General features: G+C 42.9%; 3 protein-coding genes across 3 annotated transcripts; all 3 read left to right on the forward strand.

Annotated features, from left to right (window-relative positions):
- The first annotated feature begins 2,624 nt into the window (after nucleotides 1-2,624).
- matn4 (matrilin 4) lies at nucleotides 2,625-14,354 on the forward strand. Its single transcript, XM_067234243.1, has 15 exons — nucleotides 2,625-2,697; nucleotides 2,971-3,146; nucleotides 3,245-3,460; nucleotides 3,721-3,895; nucleotides 4,431-4,553; nucleotides 4,715-4,837; nucleotides 5,951-6,073; nucleotides 7,562-7,684; nucleotides 9,134-9,256; nucleotides 9,926-10,048; nucleotides 10,335-10,564; nucleotides 10,739-10,922; nucleotides 11,052-11,204; nucleotides 11,588-11,692; nucleotides 12,776-14,354. Exons 1-15 carry the CDS (start codon nucleotides 2,625-2,627, stop codon nucleotides 12,832-12,834), a joined length of 2,109 nt encoding a protein of 702 aa, XP_067090344.1. The 3' UTR covers nucleotides 12,835-14,354.
- Nucleotides 14,355-17,082: 2,728 nt separating this feature from the next.
- LOC136940423 (odorant receptor 131-2-like) lies at nucleotides 17,083-18,635 on the forward strand. Its single transcript, XM_067232605.1, has 2 exons — nucleotides 17,083-17,238; nucleotides 17,811-18,635. Exons 1-2 carry the CDS (start codon nucleotides 17,083-17,085, stop codon nucleotides 18,633-18,635), a joined length of 981 nt encoding a protein of 326 aa, XP_067088706.1.
- A 2,130-nt stretch (nucleotides 18,636-20,765) lies between these two features.
- Nucleotides 20,766-22,283, forward strand: LOC136940505 (odorant receptor 131-2-like). The gene is made up of 2 exons (XM_067232721.1): nucleotides 20,766-20,921; nucleotides 21,459-22,283. The coding sequence occupies exons 1-2, from the start codon at nucleotides 20,766-20,768 to the stop codon at nucleotides 22,281-22,283; spliced, it is 981 nt and encodes a 326-aa protein (XP_067088822.1).
- Nucleotides 22,284-23,652: the final 1,369 nt, after the last annotated feature.

Consider the following 23,652-nt stretch of genomic DNA (forward strand, 5'->3'; position numbering starts at 1 on the left):
AGGTGGGAGATTGTGAGTTGGTGGTTTGTTTGCCAGGGAAGATTAGACATGCTGTAGGTGGATCAATCTTGGTTTAGCAAGGCTGCAGGTTGAGCTTGGGGAGAGTAAGGGTGAGGGATAGGGCTGGTATTTTGGTGAGGGTTGCGATCTTGTATGGTTAGGGTTAGACTAGTGTTGCCATCAAGGTTTTAATGAGGGTTGCAATCAATGTTTTGGTAAGGTTTGTGGTCATATTTCGATAAATGTTGTGGTCAACATTTGGGTGAAGGTTGTGGTCAACATTTGGGTGAAGGTTGTGGTCAACATTTGGGTGAAGGTTGTGGTCAACATTTGGGTGAAGGTTGTGGTCAACATTTGGGTGAAGGTTGTGGTCAGTGTTTGGGTCAGGGTTGCTATGGATGTCTAGGTGGAGGTCAGGTTTTTCTGAGAGGTCATATGGAACAGAGGAAGTGTAGAGGAAGCGTGATCATCCTCCAGTCCCCAGAGGGCAGCACTCACTTCCTGACCTCTCATTGCTTCTGCTGCTGCTGCTGTGGCTGTTGTTGTGTTACTAAAGGCTCCTCCTAGCCATCTGCTGCTTCACTTCTCAAACTTTCCAGTTCTTTGTTGGGACAGTGTATATTTGGACAATGTTGACTAAAATGTTTTCTTATTTAGCAAGAACATTTAAAAAGTTTATCTGTTTATAACAGTATTTCTGTTTATAGTAGCTTCCTCTGTGCTATTGCCAACTGACGGAATAAATTGGGGAGGAGGGGAAATATAATCAAATTTTCTTTGTGTCAGCAAATGTGCTGTGCCTCAAAACAGCTCCCCTTTCCGGAAAATGAATGTAAAGTTTTGTGTTTTTGTTTTTGCAGGCTCCAGCATCATTGTGGCGTAAATTACCTGCAGTACTCAGAACCTTTTTTTGTCCAGTTAAACAGTTACCCAGCCCCCCCCCCCCCCTCCCAAGAGACTGAGATAGAGAGTCGTATGGGCTTAGCACTCCCGCCAGTGAAAGGGTTAACACCAGGTTAATAGTAGGCTGTATTATGTTGTTCTTAAAGACTAATTATAGAGAGTTAGGCAGTGACCCATATAGACTGTGTGTGTGTGCATGCATGGCAATTTTTTGGAGCTGTGAGGAGAGGGGGGGTGCTGTGGGAGAAATGTTAAACTGAATTTTTGTGGTGGGGGCTGCAGTGTGAGGGGGCTTGTGAGAGGCAGGATGGGGGGGGGTCTATGGCAGCAGTGAGGGGTTTGGGGGCTCTGCAGAACGGTCGAGTGTCCACACTGAAGTCTCTTTGTACCTGCACACGTGCTCACACACCCACACTCACACACACTCTCCCCCCAACCACACACACACACACATACTTAGCCCCCGGTTCCAGTTCATGTGGGAAGTTAGTGAAACAACTTCAGTTCTGCATCAGGTCTCACAGGACTTTCTGGGAGACCTGACCACATAGAGTTGTGTGTGTGCATGTGTGTATAGTACAACAGTCTCTCTGACAACCTAATCTTCGTGAGGGGAGCTTTCTCTCCCATCTCTCTCATTCCCTCTTTCACTCTCTCCTCTCTTCTGGAGCTTTCCCTCAATCATCCCCTCTGCCTCACACATCTTCCTGTTTACCTCATCTATTTCCCATCTCCCTGAAATGTCTCAGTACATTGCTCTGCTCTGTCTCTCCTCCTCTCTGTCATCCTGTCATTTTTACTCCAACCATCTGTCTCTTCTTCTCCGTCTCCATCTCACCCATCCCCCCCCCCACCCACACACACTTTGTCTTAGATCTTTTTCAGCCTTTCCCTCTATGTACTTGGAAGAACTGTATGTGCGGGTTTAAACGTTTCGTACCAGCAGGCTTACTTTAGCTGTCTCAGTTTCACTTTGCCGTTCTCTCTGTCTGGTTCCGATCCTCTGGTCTGGTTGTGACGGTACGAGACCTCTTCAGGACCCTGTCTCCAAGGACCCCGGGAGAAGGGGTGCCTTTCATAATGCTTGTGTTCAAAGACAGCATGCCATCTCATAAACACTTTCCAGACATGGTCATTATCCAGTACACCGTTTGAACCTCCTGCCCGCAGGGATGCAGGGGTTCAGAGACAGATTAGCTGTGTGCCTGTGTGTGTGTGTGTGTGCGTGTGTGTGTGTCTGTGACTGTGTGTGTGTGTGTATCAACAGCCCTCTATTAAGGGGTGCTAGTGTGCTCCTGAGCCAGCTGTTCTGTACAGACTGTTTTATGATTGGGCAGGGCTGGAATGTGCTGCTTAGACTGATCTCTCTCTTCTCTCTGTGTGTGAACCTATTCTAACCTGGGCCTACCCAGTCAAACCCTGGACAAACCCAACCCACCCAGTCCTACCCGAACCCTACCCCAGCCAGCCCTGCTCTCCACGGCCTACCCAGGCCAGCCCTACCCTAATCAGCCCTAGCCCTTGATCCTCTGCTTCACTTTTCTATATGCTTGAATAAATAATGTAAAAATGCCCAACTTACCCTACCCAGGCCAATTACAGCCCTCACTCTACAGATTATTTGCCGACCATGGACTATGTGTTTTCTTTTACAGTGTGAACTGACCAACTGTCCAAACCAGTCCCACCCAGCTCAAAGAGGTCACTGGGGTCGTGTGAACATGGCTCATCTGAGTGTCTGTGTGTCTGTCCTGGTGGCCCTAGCTACCCTGGCTGCCGCAAGACCTAAAGCAGGTGAGCCAAGTCCAACTGTGAACTCTTAAAAGCACACAGGGATAGACGATCAACTCAGAACACAGCAGAGTCTGTTGTGCTGTCTGGACCAGGTTTGGTTAAAATGTGAATCGATTTTGCAGCTTTGTTAAAAAAAAATGGCTCTGTGAAAGAGGTCATAGAAATTCTTGATTTGACTGCATTTAGTCATTCTCTTCTTGGATACTTCATTAATGCGTCGCCTATCCACCTCCCTCCCTCCCTCCCTCCCTCCCTCCCTCCCTCCCTCCCCAGGTCCAGAGCAGAAGTGCAAGTCAGGCCCGGTGGACCTGATCTTCATCATCGACAGCTCTCGTAGCGTGCGGCCCCACGAGTTTGAGACCATGAGGAAGTTCATGATCGACATCATCCACACGCTGGACGTAGGAGCCAACACCACCAGAGTGGGAGTGGTCCAGTACTCCAGTCAGGTGCACGCACTCCTCCACCCAGACACACACAGTCCGCTGGTGTCTTCATCCTTCCAAGGTCCAGTAACTGACCCATTCTGTGTCTCCTCCTCCTCCAGGTCCAGAGTGAGTTCTCCCTGAAGACCTACTCCAAGCTGGAAGACATGGTGAAGGGCATCAACGAGATCATCCCACTGGCACAGGGCACCATGACTGGCCTGGCCATCAAGTACACCATGAACGTGGCCTTCACCGCTGACGAGGGCGACCGTGCCAAAGTGCCCAACGTGGCTGTCATTGTGACGGACGGGCGGCCCCAGGACCGCGTGGCTGAGGTGAGGTGACCTTCTGTTCTACATGGAACCATAAAGGTTATGTGTCAATCAATGGGGAACCAGAAGTAAAAACCCTTTCTGAATCCTTTTGGTTTTGTCAAGTCGTTATTTTATTTTGTTATGGGTGAATGTGACCATGTCAGGCTGAAATGTGTGAAGTATTTCAGCCTGACATCTTCATGTTAATCTCATCATGCTTATATCTTGGCGTGACAAATTGTTCCTGGTGTATGAATAATAACACGAGATAAAACACTAAGGTGGCGGCCGAGGCGAGGGAGAAGGGCATCGAGATCTTCGCTGTGGGTGTGGCCAGGGCGGATATGACATCACTGAGAGCCATGGCTTCACCACCATTCGAAGACCATGTGTTCCAGGTGGAGTCATTTGATATGATCCACCAGTTCGGCTTTCAGTTCCAGGACAAGCTCTGTGGTGAGGAGTTTTGTTTGTGCGTGTCGGTATGTGCGTTAATGAAACACAGCTCTTCAGAACAGTCAATAACATTGTGATACAGTTAAGACTATGGCTTTAACCTGAGATCATTGTCCCGTGTTGCTGGCTAAAACACAGTCCCGCATGTAATTACACTTGCTATTCCTGACTGAAATCTGAAACTCGTTCATATAGGTCCGATAAAATCCTCCCAAATCCATTAGATCCAAAAACAATGTAGATGTGATGAGAGAGAATGAAAGACTGATTCCTTTCTAAGCTGTTTCAACAAAAAAAAACTGCACCTAGGATCTAGAAAACTATTAAAGAATCTTATTTCAACATTCATCACATAGCAGCACTACAGTACATTGTATCTTCTGAAGTCACGATCAATTGAATCCAGGCCCATTTCAACAGAGAGAGTTTAATCATTCAACTCCCAGTGAAACACAAGCAGCTGACCTGGCTGTGTAACCTGGCTGTGTAACCTGGCTGTGTATCCTGGCTGTGTAACGTGGCTGTGTGACTGCAGGTGTGGACCTGTGTCTGGAGTCAGACCACGGCTGTGAGCACATCTGCGAAAGCTCTCCTGGCTCCTTCCAATGCATCTGTCTGCCTGGGTACACACTGAATGAGGACGGCAAGACCTGCTCAGGTACGAGTGTGTGTGTCTCTGTCTCTTTAAAATGTGTAATGCTGAGATGAGACACCAATTTATGTTTGTCTCACCCCGGTGTAACAGGGCATTAGCATCAGCATTACATTTTAGGGAGTAACAAGTGGGTTTTCTTTGGTGTGTGTTTGTGTGTTCTGCAGCCATAGACCTGTGTGCTGAGGGAAAGCATGACTGTGAGCAGATCTGTATCAGCTCACCAGGGTCCTTCAGCTGTGACTGCAACGCCGGGTACAAACTCAACGACGACAAGAAGACATGCATGAGTTAGTGTCCGAATACACCCACACACACACTAACCAGCCTTCCCCTCCCTAGCTCAGTGATGTAACTCACTCGTGTTTACATGGAACTGAAGAAGGCTGAGAGGAGAGGTAAGCTGCTGGCAGGGTGACAGACTCCAGATAATTCTAACTTTGTGTTCCTGGCACAAGCGACTTGTCTTTTCACAGTAGTTCTGTCTGTGAAAATCTAAGTTGTCCAAGAAAAACTATTTTTTTCCCTTTGTGTCTTGCTCTGGACCAAAAACAAAACTACCAGTGTTGAGTCCTCACAAAGGTCTTTTGAAACGCAGTTTATCTTACTCATATGAATAGTTCTGGGACGTTTAGTACATCCCAGACAGGATGTTGTGGAAGATAATGCGCCCACAGTCCTAGTCTGTGATGGACTGAGTAAAATTAGAAGCAAAGCTTAGTGAAACTGCTACATATCAGTTTAATTACGTTATGGAAAGCCATCTTATATCCTGCAAGAATCTGATCTCATCCATCATAAGCTGCCTTGCTAAACTAAAACTTGAAAAGGGTCAAAGCATGTGTGAAGAGGTAAACCAGGGCGTGAAAGGGTGAAAACTTTGAGGCCACTGTTATAAAATATCAATGCAAAACATGCAACATCATTTGAGGAGTTATAGGAGATGACAATTAAATGTTAAATTGGATATATACTGGATTAAACTTTTGTAAATGTATTAATTTGATATTAAATACAGTTTATGGTCCTTTCTGCCTATTGGACTACAGTAACAATCCAAACAACCTTTGACATTGACATTTCATTACATTTAGTCATTTAGCAGACGCTCTTATCCAGAGCGACTTACAGTAAGTACAGGGACATTCCCCCGAGGCAAGTAGGGTGAAGTGCCTTGCCCAAGGACACAACATCATTTAGCACGGCGGGGAATCGAACCGGCAACCTTCTGATTACTGGCCCGAATCCCTAACCGCTCAGCCACCTGACTCCCTGACATATTATTTCATTATCATCTTCACAACCAAATCATGTTGCTGGTTCACATTGTACCAGGTAAGCGTTGCTTTGCTGCTTCAGCCTGCTCACGGCTGGCACCCTCCCTGCCTTCTCTCTGCCCTCAGTGATCGACTACTGTTCGTTTGGCAACCACAGCTGTGATCACGAGTGTGTGAGCGTGCTCAGTGGCTACCACTGTCGCTGTAATGAGGGGTACAATCTCCTCGAAGACGGCAAGACGTGCCAGCGTAAGTCTTTCACACACACACACACACACACACACACACACACACACATCACACATCACACATCACACATCACACATCACACACACATCACACACAGTGGCCAGAACAGAAATACTTAAACCAAGACATTCCAAGGGTCTGCCTGAGAGGAAATGTCTTTCATTAAATCATTCCAAATACAACCCCCTCCAGAGGTTATCCTATGAAACACAGGTAGGTCTTTACAGGAGACAGAAATAGTATAAGAGCTATTACTCTATCACCAGAGCTTAGGTAAGCGGCCTAAACCCCTCCTAACATACACTATCTCCTCTCTGAGCTGTTTAGATGGCCAGCTGTTTGTGTGTCATGTGGAGAAGTGGATGGTCATAAACAGTGGTGGAAGTTCGTAAACATAAATGACTTAGTGCGTATAAGAGAGAATGTACAGCATGTGTTTGTGTGTGTATGTGTGTAGATGTCTGTCTCTCTTGTCTCCATTGAGTTCTTCCTGTTTTCTTCATTCAAACTCTAGCCACTTCTACACTTGTCAACCGTAACCGTAACCAGGCAAGCATAAAGGTTAAGATCTTACATACTGTATGGCTGCTCTTTAGGAATCTTACATTTGAACTTGACAGTTACAGTATGAAATATGGTTGTTGTGAATATGACACAATAGACTTGAAGAAAATAACAGCTCATCTTCTTATAAGAATGGAACAGGAAAAACTGAAAAAATTAAACATACTTTATCACAAATTACATTGTTGTAATTCCTGGGTGATAGATATCTACGTGGTTGACACTTTTGTTATGGTCATGTTCAGCAAGTGTAAGAAACCTTTCTGGAAACTCTTATTTTCACTATGTAGGCGGCCACTTCTAACATTAATGTAGTTCCATAGTAACCGCTGTAAATGGCATGGTTTCTGTTTCTTGACAGTGGCTTTCTTAGGGACTATCAGGTGTTTGTGGATGTAAAGCAGAATCTTGGTTTTGGTTTGGCAACTCATCATTGAGCTAACCTTCATTCGCATCAATTTACCCCTGTAGAGCCCACCTCCTGTCAAAACGTCTTCAAATGTAACTGGTGTGTCTAACAATTGTCACCACGGTGCGGTTCTTAACCCAGGGTCAGATAAACCACGTCTTACTGCACCTCTCCTTTCACTGTCTGGGAAAGCACTGATGACAAGCATACATGATCATCTCTGTATTCTGTAATGTAGTTAGCCAGGCCACTGAAAAACCATGCCAATAGGCAGCAGTCATAATGTGAACTCAATTTAGCAGTAACATCATCTTTGTTTGGTCATATGTAATTGAAATTGTATTGTGTAGCTGTCTTGTTTGAATACTAAGAGGACTTTATGGCATTACTATGCGATAAACAGTTGATTTGTGTTATGACCGGTGATAAACATCCAATTACACTGTGTGCGTGCGTGGGGTGTGCATTGCTTGCACATGTGTGTGTGTATGTGTGTGTTTGTGTATGTGCTGCAGCCATAGACCTGTGTGCTGAGGGAAAGCATGACTGTGAGCAGATCTGTATCAGCTCACCAGGGTCCTTCACCTGTGACTGCAACGCCGGGTACAAACTCAACGATGACAAGAAGACATGCACAAGTTAGTCTTACAACAGATACACATCTTAAAGGGATGATAAAATGCTAATTGTTTTAATTGTGAGTGACCTATCCCTTTAATTATATAGTATTTTTTCAGCATATACTATAGTTCGGAACTTCGATTATTCACTTACATTCCTATCTCTTAATTACTTTAAATACATGTAAACCAGTATCTCTACTCAAAGAAGTATTGAAGCATTTCACCACTTTTTTACTAAACTTGTACAAGATCTAAAAAGGCACTGGAATATTGACCAAACAATGATGTCTGTCTGTTGGTCTGACCTGTTTCTTGTCTATCTGCTCTAGTGTGTGTGTACGTGTGTGTGTGTGTGTGTGTGTGTGTGTGTGTGTGTGTGTGTGTGTGTGTGTGTGAGTGAGTGAGTGAGGGAGAGAGAGAAATAGAGAGAGAGAGTGTGTGTGTGTGAGGGAGGGAGGGAGGGAGGGAGGGAGGGAGGGAGGGAGGGAGGGAGGGAGGGAGGGAGGGAGGGAGGGAGGGAGGGAAAGAGAGAGAGAGAGTGTATGTGTGTGTGTGTGTGTGTGAGGGTGGGAGGGAGGGAGGGAGGGAGGGAGAGAAAGAGTGAGTGTATGTGTGTGTGTGTGTGTGTGTGTGTGTGTGTGTGTGTGTGTGTGTGTGTGTGTGTGTGTGTGTGTGTGTGTGACAGAGGTCAAAATGGTGCTCTGTGATGAGTTAGTTTCCCTTAAAGAGAGTTGATACATTTCCCAGACCACATCAGTAGATGAGAAAACATCCAAACTTAATATATTAACATGTATTCATCACTTGATCATTCCGCTTTCAGAGAAATGTTCTAATGGTTATATCCTTCATCAGCCAGTCCAAACACACACACACACACACACACACAGATGCACAAGTGCAGAACACACGCACACATAACCTCCTTCAGTCAAGCATATTTCGGGACACATTACTCATACTGTCAAAATCTAAAAAGCATGTTATTTAAGTTAATGAACACCAAGCACTGTAGAGATAGTTGTGATTATCACCATCATCATAACTGCGCTGTCCACACCTGCAGCTCACAGACAATGTCTAAACTCCCAGTACAATAAACACAGCCCAGAGTCAGCCGTCTAGACATCTCCACATAGCTTACTGTAAACTGTCATCTTCAATCTCTTCTATGGACCGGCTGTGAGCTCTACCTCTGGAGATGTTGGGTATTGCACACTGATGTAGTTGACTGTTTTCTTACCCTCACATGATTACAGCGTGAGGTACCTCCATATTCCAGTAATATGATCATTCAGCTCCAATCAATGGAAATGATGACACCCGGACCATTCCCTCTTGAATTCCTGTTCTGATGGTCAATGTTTTGGCTCCAATGTTGAAGTAGTAATATATTTGCTAGTGGTTATAAACAGGTTATAAACATGCAATTATACTGTGTGTGTGCGTGTGTGTGTGCTCCAGTGATAGACCTGTGTGCTGAGGGAAAGCATGACTGTGAGCAGATCTGTATCAGCTCACCAGGGTCCTTCACCTGTGACTGCAACGCCGGGTACAAACTCAACGACGACAAGAAGACATGCACAAGTTAGTCACTTCAGAGTTTTAAAGAGACAGTCCCCCAAACTTGAAAACATGTCCCCTTACCTTGACGGTTCTTCTTATCATCGATTTTTTCAAGAAATGTACATTAAATGTAAGAAAAAGGATTTACGCTGGATAACAAAACTAAAGATTAGATTATTGTCTTTACATTGCTTTCAAGGTATGGAGTTCTACATGAATCTGTAATTGACTGCACGTGAACTTAAACATTTACCTACAAATACCAATTATCAAAGTTGTTTAATTAGTTAATTAAATCAGTCTGCACAACCTAATAGACTGTACATATGAATACAAACACAACATAGAAATATGTTGAGTCTGCAGGCCCAACAATACATTCGAAAATAAATAATTGTAATAACAAACATCTTCTGCTGAATGAAGTAAACACTACTTAAAGATGCTGCTTCTATGGTAGGAAAATACCGATCCTTACTCAACCTGTACCAGTTCACTTTGGCCCAAACTCTGTCATTGTGTTCATTGTTGCTTGTTTGTTCAGTTGGTTCTTGAAATCTGTGTTCCTGCATGTGTGTGTTTGTGTGCATACGAGAGAGAGAGATAGAGAGAGAGAAAAAGACATCTCAGTTTTTTATTCTCCTTGCTGACCATGTGCCTCTGTGTGTACATGTGTGTGTGTTCCTGCAGACCTGGACCTGTGTAACAGTGTGGAGCACGGCTGTGAGCACCAGTGTGTCAGCACCCCTGGATCCTACTACTGTATCTGCCCCGAGGGACAGCTGCTGCAGGAGAACGGCAAGACCTGTGGCAGTATGTAGACCAAGCACACACACATATGCACACACACATGCATACACACACACACACACACACACACATGCACACACACATGCACACACACACATATGCACACACACACATATGCACACACACACACACATGCACACACATGCACACACACACACACGCACACACACACACACACAAACACACACAGACATATACACGCGCACAAACACACATCCACACATATATATACACACACATATGTACACACGTGCATACACGCTAAAAGCATGTTTCCACACCTTCCCAGCCTGCAAGTCAGCCAACATTGATCTGGTTCTGATCATCGACGGCTCCAAGAGTGTCCGTCCCCAGAACTTTGAGCTGGTGAAGCAGTTTGTGAACCAGGTGGTGGACTCCCTGGATGTGTCAGTCCACGGGACTCGTGTGGGTCTGGTCCAGTACTCCAGCCGGGTCAGGACAGAGTTCCCCCTCAACATGTACCACACGGCTGACGAGATCAAAGCTGCTGTTATGAAGGTAATATGCTGTGTGGAGTTAGAACTCACATGAGTCATCATAGAACCACCCTGGATGCAGAAGCAAACAGTGGACACAGAGATCATCACTGCTGTGTGTTGTTTTATCATAGCTCTCAGACCTAGAGGTCCTTCGTGACATGCTAACCCACGTGTGTGTGTGTGTTCTGTATAGGTGGATTACATGGAGAAGGGCACCATGACAGGTCTGGCTCTGAAGCACCTGGTGGAGAACAGCTTCTCAGAGGCTGAAGGGGCCCGCGCCGCCAACCGCAACATCCCTCGCGTAGGCCTCGTCTTCACCGATGGGAGATCCCAGGACGACATCACCGAGTTTGCAAAGAAGGCCAAAGAAGCAGGTAACTAGGAGGGGAGATGAGGGTGGAATTGTGGGATACTAAGAGAGAGCGGATATAGAGCTTTCCAGGTCTTTGGTGCAGGATTGCAGTGGTCATGTGTGTGTATGTGTGCGTGTGTGTTTGGGCCAGGTATCACCATGTATGCTGTGGGCGTTGGGAAGGCTGTGGAGGATGAGCTCCGTGAGATCGCCTCAGAGCCTGTTGACAAACACTTCTACTACACCACAGACTTCTCAGCCATCAACACCATTGCCGAGAACCTCAAGCTCAACGTCTGCGCAGGTACACAACCACACAACAGTCTCACCTGAGCACGTACAGCACAGGCAAACGAGACGGAACTGGGAATGTGCTTGATGTGATTTCGATATTTTGCATTTTTGGGGCCTCGTTATTTACTTTCTTGCAACCTGAATGTGTTAGTATTGGACTCTAATGTACTGTTTCCAAACCTGAGTGTGTAAAACATACTTTTCTAGTTATTCTACAGCTCCATCTAGAGTTTGGACAGGACATACATAATGATTCTCTGAATCTCACCCCATCTCTCTCTCCCTCCCCCCTCTCTCTCTCTCCCTTCCTCTCTGTCTCCCTCCCCCTCTCTCTCTCTCTCTCTCTCTCTCTCTCTCTCTCTCTCTCTCTCTCTCTCTCTCTCTCTCTCTCAGAGGAGAGCCAGGGGGAGATTGAGGTAAAGGACCCATGTGCATGTGAGAGTCTGGTGGAGTTCCAGCAGGCCACCATGAGCACTCTGGAGCAGCTCACTCAGAAACATATCCTTACCCATACATCTCTTTTCTTTCTTTTTATTTTTTTCAATTTTTCTAGATCTTTCCCCTTGGTTGTTTTATTAATGACACAACCCATAATTACAGAATGATACAGTGATTTGACACAGACAGAGAGGGGAAAAGAAGGGAAGAAAGAGATGTAGAAAGAAAGATAGAGAGAAAGAAAAATAGACAGAAAGAAGAAGATATGGGCGGGGGGGGGGGGGGTGGAAGCCAGTAAAGAATACCCACTTCTGTTCTCCCCTCCTTGGGGAACTGTGGCTTCTTCTAAGCAGGCCCATCAATAAGGCTTTGTTCACCTGAGCGTGGCACAGCACACAACCCCACCGCTGCAGATTCATCACGGTAGCCAAACGGCCTCTTGTACACTCAGAGACTCCAGAAACAGATGTGTCTGGATGAGGAGAGGGAGAGAGGGAGAGAGAGGGAGAGGGAGAGGGAGAGGGAGAGGGAGAGGGAGAGGGAGAGGGAGAGGGAGAGGGAGAGGGAGAGGGAGAGAGAGAGAGAGAGAGAGAGAGAGAGAGAGAGAGAGAGAGAGAGAGAGAGAGAGAGAGCTAGAGAGAGAGAGATAGCTAAAGAGGGAGAGCTAGAGAGGGAGAGGTCTCCCTTGAAAGGAAAGCTTCTCCAGGAGGTTGTTTTGTCTAAGAGATCAATAGTTTGTTTTACTAGCAAGAGGGTTTGGGTGAGGGGTTGGAGGTGATGGGAGATGACACAGTGGTCAGTCTGTTACTGGGATGTCTGGAACGGTCTCTGAAGCGCCTTCTCTCTGTTTGGGCTCCTGCTGCATAAGACTTAGGAGTCTGAATGGCTCTCAATGTGAAGCTGTGTGTGATAAATGGTCTCCAGATGGGCCATCACCTGCAACTGTGGATGTTTATGACCCTTAGTTCAACATGGAGGGCATTTGGGGAAAATAATGTAAAAAATGTTAAGGTCTTACCGTGCATTTTTTCCATGTGTAATACTAGTAGGCCCAAAATACAAAGTTGTTGTTTATGATGGAGAATTACTGTTTCCATGTGCTACTATAAATGTGTTTTGTATCACTTCCTTAACTAAGGCCACTGGCGGGTATGACAGCCAGGCTTGAGGACCTGGAAAACCAGCTATTGTCCAGGAAGTGATGCGCTGACCTAAGGCAATGAAACAAGAAGTCATCCATGTAAACAGGAAGTGGAGATGCAGAGAGGGTAGAAGAAGAGGGCACAGTCATCCTGTCAAGAACATCACAGGAAGAAGAAAAAAAAAACATCTGACCAATTGATGTAGTATCTTCATGGTTATGTAAATGACCCTAATCAATGACATTGACGTGTTGAATTTATAATATCTGGCAATGCACATGCACATGTGCTTGCACGGAACCTACGACACCTCAGTGACAACTATGGGAACTGTCGATAAGAGGATTTACTGTACAGCTGTTCAGACACAAAGTAGCATACAAAGAGACATGTAGGAAACAGTGTGTCATCCATCAACGTTCCTTCTTGAAACACACATTTCTCTTTGCAGAGGTCTCTCCTACAGGAACACCGTAAGAACCCATATGAAACTCTTTTAATTCTGAGAGAAAAGGTGACATCATAGTCTCAGTATTGGTCCCCAAGCAGGCATTTCTGTTTGTCATTGTGCCCTATTTATTCTTGACCTGTCTTACTATGGGATGTTGAATATGATGTATTTATAGATAGACATTTTATACCAGTGTCAGCTATCTATGTGAGAGAAGATGAGATGTATTACCACTCCTTAATGTGGGATTTTGCCCAAAACCTACCCATTCCAAATCATTCAGTTGTTTCAAATTCACAGTCTTTTCTCGTATAAAGTAATGAATATCAGTATTAGTTGATATTGGAGTTAAATTACTTTGACAGGGTAGGCCTACCGAATGGATCATAGCTCTGTATTAGCATTGAACATAAATATTGCAACATTCGCCTTGTAGTATTAGCATATCAACATTAGCATCATTTCACCCAGTCTGAGAAGAATACAGTAGATCTAGTTATCATTTGCCATTGTTCCTTAGGACCTGATTGATTAATCACTAAAGGCTAGAATTAAATCAAAGCTACATTTCAGTGTTCATAAAGTAAAATGATGGTACCACAACAATTACAATTATTTTTAATAGATTGTGCATGTGTAGATACATCAACATTTCTAAATAAAAAATGTTGATATGAGAACTAAGTCATTTTTAGAGTAAACATATTCAGCAAATATTTCTAAGGGTGGTTTGGATGGAACTCTAGCCTGCAAGATCACTTTGAATACTTAAAACAGGATGTGATCTTGTTTGTAAAATATATTGAGGTTTTGAATCAAGCCCCTATATGTGAAACCCCAACAATACCAGTTAGATATGAAAGGAACTATTGTGTAATACTCAGCATTAGACATAGCACAAACAAATAAAGAAAACAGCACATATCTATCAGTGTATGTGTACCTGAACAAAACAGGGCCTTGTGGTATCTTAAAGTTTCCTTGAGTTAGCTTTGTATGAAAAACGGCCTTGTCAGATTTATACCCCTTATATTTGGTTACCTGTACTTTTTGTATATTTTCTATTCAATAACCATTTTTTTAAATTGTTTTGAGGATTCTGTAATCTGGCACAGAAGGCAATAAAAAACTGAACGTTTGGTTGTAGTGGTTGTTGTTCAGTTGTCACCAGTAATGAGGCCTCTTTGCTCACAAGTACACACAGACAAAGACACACACTCGCACACCTCCATCAAGTGGGGCTGTCTCTTGGGCCAAGTTGTACAATTAGTGGATTAGCTCCCCACTGATTGTCAAAATGAGTTTGTTTTTCTGCTTTGCATTTCAAGCTATAGTACTTGTTTTGGGTGAGTACCTGCTAGCTAAAAGGCCATGCGGGTCTGTAGAGTCCTGCTGTACCCTTAGCAAGTGTTGTTGTCAAACCCAGACCTACTCAATGGTGCTGAACTTCATCTCCCTTCTCCACATGATGACCTAATAAGTTCCCATGATGCCACATGTTCCTTCCTTAACGAGCCTCAGCCCACTGGGCCTGACCTTAACCACAACATCATAATGAGGGCTGATGGGAGACAGGTTCTCTGTTCCACCTTCAGACTGCACTCTAAGGATCCTGGGAAAGGTCAAAAAGCCCCTCAAGCCCGAGGTAAGAGTGCAGTTACTGTAATAGCCCCAGAAGTTGTATACCCACCTTCCACTCTCTCTCTTTCTTCCTTTCATTCTCCCTCTATCTCTCTGTCTCTGTGGAACAAGTGGAAAAACAACACTAGTGATGACACTTTGTCGTTGAGTCTCTCAACAACAAAGAGAACTTTTGAAGTTTACTATTCTTATGTAACATCACAGAGGAAAAGAGAAGACAGACATGACTCAGACCAGGAAGTCTTGTCTGAAGCTGGGTACTATGGGGGTTTGTTGACCATGTTGGGTAAAAACATACCTTAACATCTCTATGTGCCACCTGGACTGAATGGATGTCAGCATCCCCTCACCCATAAGCTGTGTCGGTCTGCTGGGTTAGTTGGTGCCATTTTGAGCATTATAATCTGATACTCAGCCAATAAAATCATTGGTTTTGGCCCTGGCGGCCATGTAGAATGGAAAGATGCCAGGGACACTCTGGCCTACCTGTAACCCAGAGAAATGACAGCTAGAGTCTGGGTAGAGGGGGCCCTGGACCAAGCTCTGAGGGGGCCCTGGCCAAGGTCCAGGGCCCAGGTCCAGGTCCAGAGCCCAGGTTCAGGGCCCTGGACCTGGGCTCTGGACCTGGGACCTGGACCTGGGCCCTGAACCTGGGCCCTGGACCTTGGTACAGCTTGATGTCTGATACACAAAAGAGGTCAGTCTCTAGTACAACCAACAGGTATCAATCTCCTCACCCTAGAGTCTGGTCTGTCTAGAAATACCCAAAACATATTCCAGTCATTTTGTAGGATACAGGTTTAATCACTTTATCTTGGACATGTGTACAGACTATTTAGTCAGTGGATTTACACAAATATTGTCCTGACAATATGGAACTTCAGTTTTAGATACTATACTTGACTGTTTAATACATAATACAATTAAAACTAAAAGAGCAGTCCCTTAAAAGTGACCTTGGGAAATTCTTTCTGTTTATATATTATATTATTTAAATTCGTAAATGTGTTGAAATGATTGGGCTCTGAAGGCATTTTAACATGGTGTGTGACTGTGTAGGTCTGAAGCCTTACACACTGTGCCATGTCAGAGTGGATTTAGGTGTGAACTTTAACTCACTTGGCTCAACCTCTGGCCTGTAAGTACATAAAGTAAAGTTAATGTACACACTAGCATACACATAAACATGCATAAACATACATACACACACAGGAAGCCAGGCAGACCCTAGGACCTGAATATTTGTTAAGCCAATACAAACACTCGGACTAACCAGTTCAATTTACTGTGTGAAGCTCATGAAAATATGATGCTTAAATTCATTGGAGTATATATTTTATAACCTTGGGAGATGCTTTGGTACTGAATGAGAAGTGCTACGTTAAAATATGTACTGCTCAGGGGCCACAGGGAAGATTTCCATAACATGCTCCTTTGTAGTGGCATCATTATCAACAGAGATGGCAAAAGTACCCACATCCTTCACTCAAGTGGAAAGATACTCATGTTTAAAAAGACTGGTAAAAGTTGAAGTAGCAAACTGACTACACATTTTCACTGAAGTTGAAAAAGAAATAGTGAAGTTAAGTACTGATACCAGTTAAATATAGTAACAAAGTATTTGTATTTTGTTACGTCCCATCTCTTATTATCAAATATGTACACATGCATTCACACACACACACACACACTCATGGACACAAACACACATGCACACACCCACACATACACAATAACTCTTATCAAGCTTTATAAATCGTGCATGAAGGAAAGGAGACTCAGTTTCTCACAGTAGACTGTAGTCCAACCTCCTAGCATTTCATCATCAAAGGTGAGTTAAACTTCAGCTAAATACAGTACATAATGCTGTTAGCATTGTGGTGAGTTGTGTTGAAGGTTATTTACAATTAATTAGAAAGAATAGGATAAAAAATGTATTAATACTCTGAATGTTATCTATGGACAATCGAATAAGTCTAGTGTAGAACTAAACGACATGTCACTGGAGATTCTCTGTTTAAAGGACCTCTAAGTGCTTACCAAGGTAAAGTATCTATCTCAGTCTAATCATACATACATAAAATTATTCATGTATATAAAGAGCCAAAGCTGAAATTTAAAAAGCCTTATTTTACTGTACCCCTACTCAATTTCCATGTAACTTCAACCTGCTCTATGTTGGCATTTTTCAAGGTTCAAAACATCTTTTAAAAGAGATGAACTTCTCAGTAGGGGGTGGCAATGTTACCTTTGTCCTGTTGTTGGGTGACCCGTTTGAAACAGCCTTGACCAAGAACATCATCGTGGTGGCTCTCTGTCTCTCCATCAACTACATCAACAGCATGCTGGTCCACACCTTTACAAAACATCAGGTACAAACAGATACATCCTTTATTTCCCTTTCTCCCTCTTGTAGGCATTTTCACATATTTTTTATAGTTTTTACATTTCTTGTTATTTTTTGTCAATCTTTTGTGACTCCTCCCAGTTGAGATAATACAGCTGGTTTAATAAGTTTTATTTTTATTTTTTATTATGTTTCTTGAATGAACTCAACTGGACAGAAAAACAGGAAAGAATATTTTATATGTGTAATTTTAAGAACTGAAGAATAAAGTAAAGGACTGTAGGTTTTCAGATGTGACTGTCTCAAGGAAAATATGTGTTCACTGTGGTCCACATATAAAGTAAACTGTACTTGAACTAATATCTACAATTAATTTCCATTTTCACAACTGTACATCTGTGTCATCATCAGCTTTTGATGTAATTTTCCAAATTTCTGATGTCTCTTCTGCACCCTACTCTGGAAAGTGGTGGCTATATAGAACTATTTGTTATAGAATAGGCACATTGTGACGACTTTAAGGTTGAAAGTTTCCTTTAGTCAGGTGGTTTTCCTTTAATGCAAATAGATCAATTAAGTGCTTGTATATCTTCGTAGGTATTCAACACCAACCCTCGCTACATCCTGTTCATCCACCTGGTGGTTAACGACATGCTACAGCTGACCTTGGCATGCCTCCTCTATGTCCTCAGCTACATCGTGCATACCCTGAATGTGTCCTACTGCTGTTTCCTATTGGTCATCGCCCTTATAACAACTTTCAACACACCTGTCAATCTGGCCACCATGGCTATCGAGCGCTACATCGCCGTCTGCATCCCGCTGCGCCACGCCCAGATCTGCACCGTCCGACGCACCTACATCACCATTAGTCTGATCTGGGTCTTTACTGCCATCCCTATCCTATCAGATGTTGTCATCGTCCTTGCTACTGAACCCCTCAGCTTCTTAAGCTCCAGAATCTTCTGCAATCGAGAAGGCTTCTTCTGGTACCCATCCATGATTGAGAGGAATAATATCTCCTATTACGTCTTCCTGGCACTGGTGTGGCTCTCTCTGCTTTACACCTACTCAAGCATCATGTTCGCCGCGCGAGCCGCCAGCGCCGATGCCAGGAAGGCCAGAAACACCATCCTGTTGCATGGCCTGCAGCTCCTCCTGTGTATGATCTCCTATGTGCGCTCTGCACTGGAAGGAGGCCTGCTGTATTTCTTCCCAACCAAACTGCTGGAGATCAGATTTGCCTCTTACGTGATCGTGCAGATCATCCCACGCTTCGTCAGCCCCATCGTGTACGGGTTGAGGGACCAGACCTTCCGGAAGCATCTCAAGGGGTACCTGCTGTGCAGGGTGAATGCCAGCACCTACCCACATAATGACACTCTCTTTAAGATCAGTGGCAGAGAGAAAAGGCCTCTGTAAGTGAGAGGGTGCTTACTGCCGACCTGCAGAGGTCAGGGTTCAGTCACAGTTTCTTTCAGTTCAGAAATCTTACAAGGAATTTTAGAAGCAAAATTTTTTTTATTGTAGTTACTGTAGTTTGTATTTACAAATTGCAGCAACCTGATGAAACTTACCTGACCACTGTTCATTCCACACACAATACAAAAGAATTCCCTGTCAGATGCCTTTAATATTACCTGAGAATTTGCCTGGTTCTCAGCTTACAGTGCTGTGGTCTGGTTAGACAAACCAAGTTTGAACCACGTTGTGTAACAATCACATATGTGCAACCAGTATATGAATGCCATCAGAAACATTTTCAAGTGTCATTCTTTTGGTTTCCTGTTGCTTTTAAAGACACAATAAAATATCTGCTCTCTTTCTCTGAGGTCGTGGTGGTTGTAAATGTGATTAATTGAGGCAGGTAATTAAGTACAGTAAACCATACAGAAAGTAAACCCATTAACTCACTTACTATTGAAGGTAAAGTGTTAAATATAATCATGCAGATTGACAGTTATGTTAGCTGCATAATATGCATAAAAATCCCTGATTGTTTGTATCCCAGTGTGAACATTTCTTGACCTTGGGGAATGGTTCTCATACTAGCCAATACAATGCTCTTGTTTTTGCTCATACAATAAGCCTAACATGGCTTAATTCTCAAATATTACCATGCACACTATCTCTCTTCCTGTCTCTTGCACTCAAAAAACAATCAATCCCAGGGCTCTAATCAAAATACATAAACTTAAGACTGAAAGAAAGGTTACCAGACCTTCACATTGTAGAACTTCACTGGAGGTGAGTACAGCCACACTATACAAGCTGCATCACATGCAACTGCTTCATATACTGCAAATTCATAGCACTGTTAGCATTGTAAATTAATGTATTGTAAAATGTATACATTATAAACAATTTAAACAGACAAACCATTTAGTTACTATCTTCAAAGATAATCAAATTAACATTAATGTAACAATACAAGTTTAAGGATTTACTGGCTATCCTTACCTTAACATGTTTTTATTTAACCACTGCTTGACTTGAGTTAGAATGGTCCGGAAGAGCATTCGGGTACTTTTAATTTCAGGTTAAAAGTATTCCGGTTCCTTTTTGGGGCAAAAGAAACGTCTGTTTTATTTGATAGTCTACATTAATGAAACAAGCCTTATTAACACATGCACTTTGATGAACGTAGCCTAAGGTGCAATTTCTCCATTGTTTCATTTATTTCATCCCGAGACAAGCATTGTATTTAACTCATGTCCTACAACAATTTTCTCAATTGCTAAAATAACTGGAATCTACTTGATTTACATCATAACCTAACAAGAAAACCAGTCTCTTTTGGGGGGCAAAAAAGGCAGTCCTTTTCCCATTGCTGTCACACACGCACTGCAAATACTAAACACATTTCTTAGTTGAGCTGATACGATTCATTCCCATCACAGTAATGTGAACCTTTTCTGGTTTTGAAGTGATTTCCTGGGGTTTTATTTGTATTGTCTGATAGTACCTGGGATTTTTATAGGGAAAATAAGAAAGGCTTTTGTTTCTGGACCAGGGGCATTGCCAGCAAAATATTTTTGGGTAGGCCTAGAAAAATATGGATAGGCATATTTTTTATTTTTTTTTACTTATTTACTTTGCGATGTGCACTCGGTGCATAATTTTTCTGAGATATTTTCGTCTTTGGGTAGGCCTTAGAACAAATTGGGTAGGCCTGTGCCTACCCAGGCCTACCCGTGGCTACGCCCCTGTTCTGGACATTCATACTCTTGAGAAACACTTTTTTCTGCACTCCATCTTTCATGGAATCATGTTAGGAAAGAAAGAACAGACTGTGATATATCCACGTGTTTTTTATTGGTATATATTTTACAACATACAGTATATCAACAAACGGCACAGATACATACATGAGGTTTGACTATGTTTGGACATGTTTATGGTTGTAGTCAGTATATAATACAATTGTGTAACTATTATGTAATTTTGTTTGCTAATTGTTGAGGAAAAAGATTCAGCTTGGACAAATGTGCTCAAGCACAAAATGTTTCTCTATACCTTTTTTCTGGCTATCTAGAAAATCAGGTAAAAGAGATGAACTTCTCAGCAGGGGAAAGCAACTTTACTGTTGTCCTGATGGAGCGTGACACGTTTGAAACAGCCTTGACCAAGAACATCATCGTGGTGGCTCTCTGTCTCTCCATCAACTACATCAACAGCACGCTGGTCCACACCTTTACAAAACATCAGGTACAAATAGATACATCCTTTATTTCCCTTTCCCCATCTTATAGGCATTTTAACATATTTGTATAATTCTTTTCATTTCTTGTTATTTTTTGTCAATCAATTTTCTCCTGCCATTTGAGAAAATACAGCTGGTTTAAATTGGTGCAATGTTACTAGTTCTATGAATTTTGTATAATTTGTTTTAAAGTTTCTTGAACTGAAAAATAAAGTATAAGTACTATAGGTTTTCAGATGTGACTGTTTCAGGGATAAGATGTGTTGATTTTTGTCCACATATAAAGTAAACTGTACTTGAACTAATATCTATAGTTAATTTCCATTTTCACAACTGTACATCTGTGTCATCATCAGCTTTTGATGTAATTTTCCAAACTTCTGATGTCTCTTCTCCACCCTAATATGGAAAGCAGTGGCTATAAAGAACTATCTGTTATAGAAGAGCCACATTGTGACGACTTTAATGTTGAAAGTTTCCTTTTTTCAGGTGGTATTCCATTAATACAAATAGATTCATAACGTGCTTACTTATCTTCGTAGGTGTTCAACACCAACCCTCGCTACATCCTGTTCATCCACCTGGTGGTTAACGACATGATACAGCTGACCTTGGCATGCCTCCTCCATGTCCTCAGCTACATCGTGTATACCCTGAATGTGTCCTTCTGCTGCTTACTTTTGGTCTTCTTGATCTTCACAACCTTCAACACACCTGTCAATCTGGCCACCATGGCTATCGAGCGCTACATCGCCGTCTGCATCCCGCTGCGCCACGCCCAGATCTGCACCGTCCGACGCACCTACATCACCATTAGTCTGATCTGGGTCTTGACTACCATACCTATCCTACCAGATGTTTTCATCCTCTTCGCTACTGAACCCCTCAGCTTCTTCAGCTCCAGGGTCTTCTGCAATCGAGAAGGCCTCTTCCGGTACCCGTCCATGATTGAGAGGAATAATATCTCCTATTACGTCTTCCTGTCACTGATATGGCTCTCTCTGCTTTACACCTACTTAAGCATCATGTTCGCAGCGCGAGCCGCCAGCGCCGATGCCAGGAAGGCCAGAAACACCATCCTGTTGCATGGCCTGCAGCTCCTCCTGTGTATGATCTCCTATGTGCGCTCTGCACTGGAAGGAGGCCTGCTGTATTTCTTCCCAACCAAACTGCTGGAGATCAGATTTGCCTCTTACGTGATCGTGCAGATCATCCCACGCTTCGTCAGCCCCATCGTGTACGGGTTGAGGGACCAGACCTTCCGGAAGCATCTCAAGGGGTACCTGCTGTGCAGGGTGAATGCCAGCACCTACCCACATAATGACACTCTCTTTAAGATCAGTGGCAGAGAGAAAAGGCCTCTGTAAGTGAGAGGGTGCTTACTGCCGACCTGCAGAGGTCAGGGTTCAGTCACAGTTTCTTTCAGTTCAGAAATCTTACAAGGAATTTTAGAAGCAAAATTTTTTTTATTGTAGTTACTGTAGTTTGTATTTACAAATTGCAGCAACCTGATGAAACTTACCTGACCACTGTTCATTCCACACACAATACAAAAGAATTCCCTGTCAGATGCCTTTAATATTACCTGAGAATTTGCCTGGTTCTCAGCTTACAGTGCTGTGGTCTGGTTAGACAAACCAAGTTTGAACCACGTTGTGTAACAATCACATATGTGCAACCAGTATATGAATGCCATCAGAAACATTTTCTAGTATCATTCTTTTGGTTTCCTGTTGCTTTTAAAGACACAATAAAATATCTGCTCTCTTTCTCTGAGGTCGTGGTGGTTGTAAATGTGATTAATTGAGGCAGGTAATTAAGTACAGTAAACCATACAGAAAGTAAACCCATTAACTCACTTACTATTGAAGGTAAAGTGTTAAATATAATCATGCAGATTGACAGTTATGTTAGCTGCATAATATGCATAAAAATCCCTGATTGTTTGTATCCCAGTGTGAACATTTCTTGACCTTGGGGAATGGTTCTCATACTAGCCAATACAATGCTCTTGTTTTTGCTCATACAATAAGCCTAACATGGCTTAATTCTCAAATATTACCATGCACACTATCTCTCTTCCTGTCTCTTGCACTCAAAAAACAATCAATCCCAGGGCTCTAATCAAAATACATAAACTTAAGACTGAAAGAAAGGTTACCAGACCTTCACATTGTAGAACTTCACTGGAGGTGAGTACAGCCACACTATACAAGCTGCATCACATGCAACTGCTTCATATACTGCAAATTCATAGCACTGTTAGCATTGTAAATTAATGTATTGTAAAATGTATACATTATAAACAATTTAAACAGACAAACCATTTAGTTACTATCTTCAAAGATAATCAAGTTAACATTAATGTAACAATACAAGTTTAAGGATTTACTGGCTATCCTTACCTTAACATGTTTTTATTTAACCACTGCTTGACTTGAGTTAGAATGGTCCGGAAGAGCATTCTGGTACTTTTAATTTTAGGTTAAAAGTATTCCGGTTCCTTTTTGGGGCAAAAGAAACGTCTGTTTTATTTGATAGTCTACATTAATGAAACAAGCCTTATTAACACATGCACTTTGATGAACGTAGCCTAATGTGCAATTTCTCCATTGTTTCATTTATTTCATCCCAAGACAAGCATTGTATATAACCCATGTCCTACAACAATTTTCTCAACTGCTTAAATAACTAGAATCTACTCGATCTACATAATATAACAAGCAAAACTGTTAG

The sequence above is a fragment of the Osmerus mordax genome, chromosome 1 (assembly GCF_038355195.1).
Source record: "Osmerus mordax isolate fOsmMor3 chromosome 1, fOsmMor3.pri, whole genome shotgun sequence".
Taxonomy (NCBI): Eukaryota; Metazoa; Chordata; class Actinopteri; order Osmeriformes; family Osmeridae; genus Osmerus; species Osmerus mordax.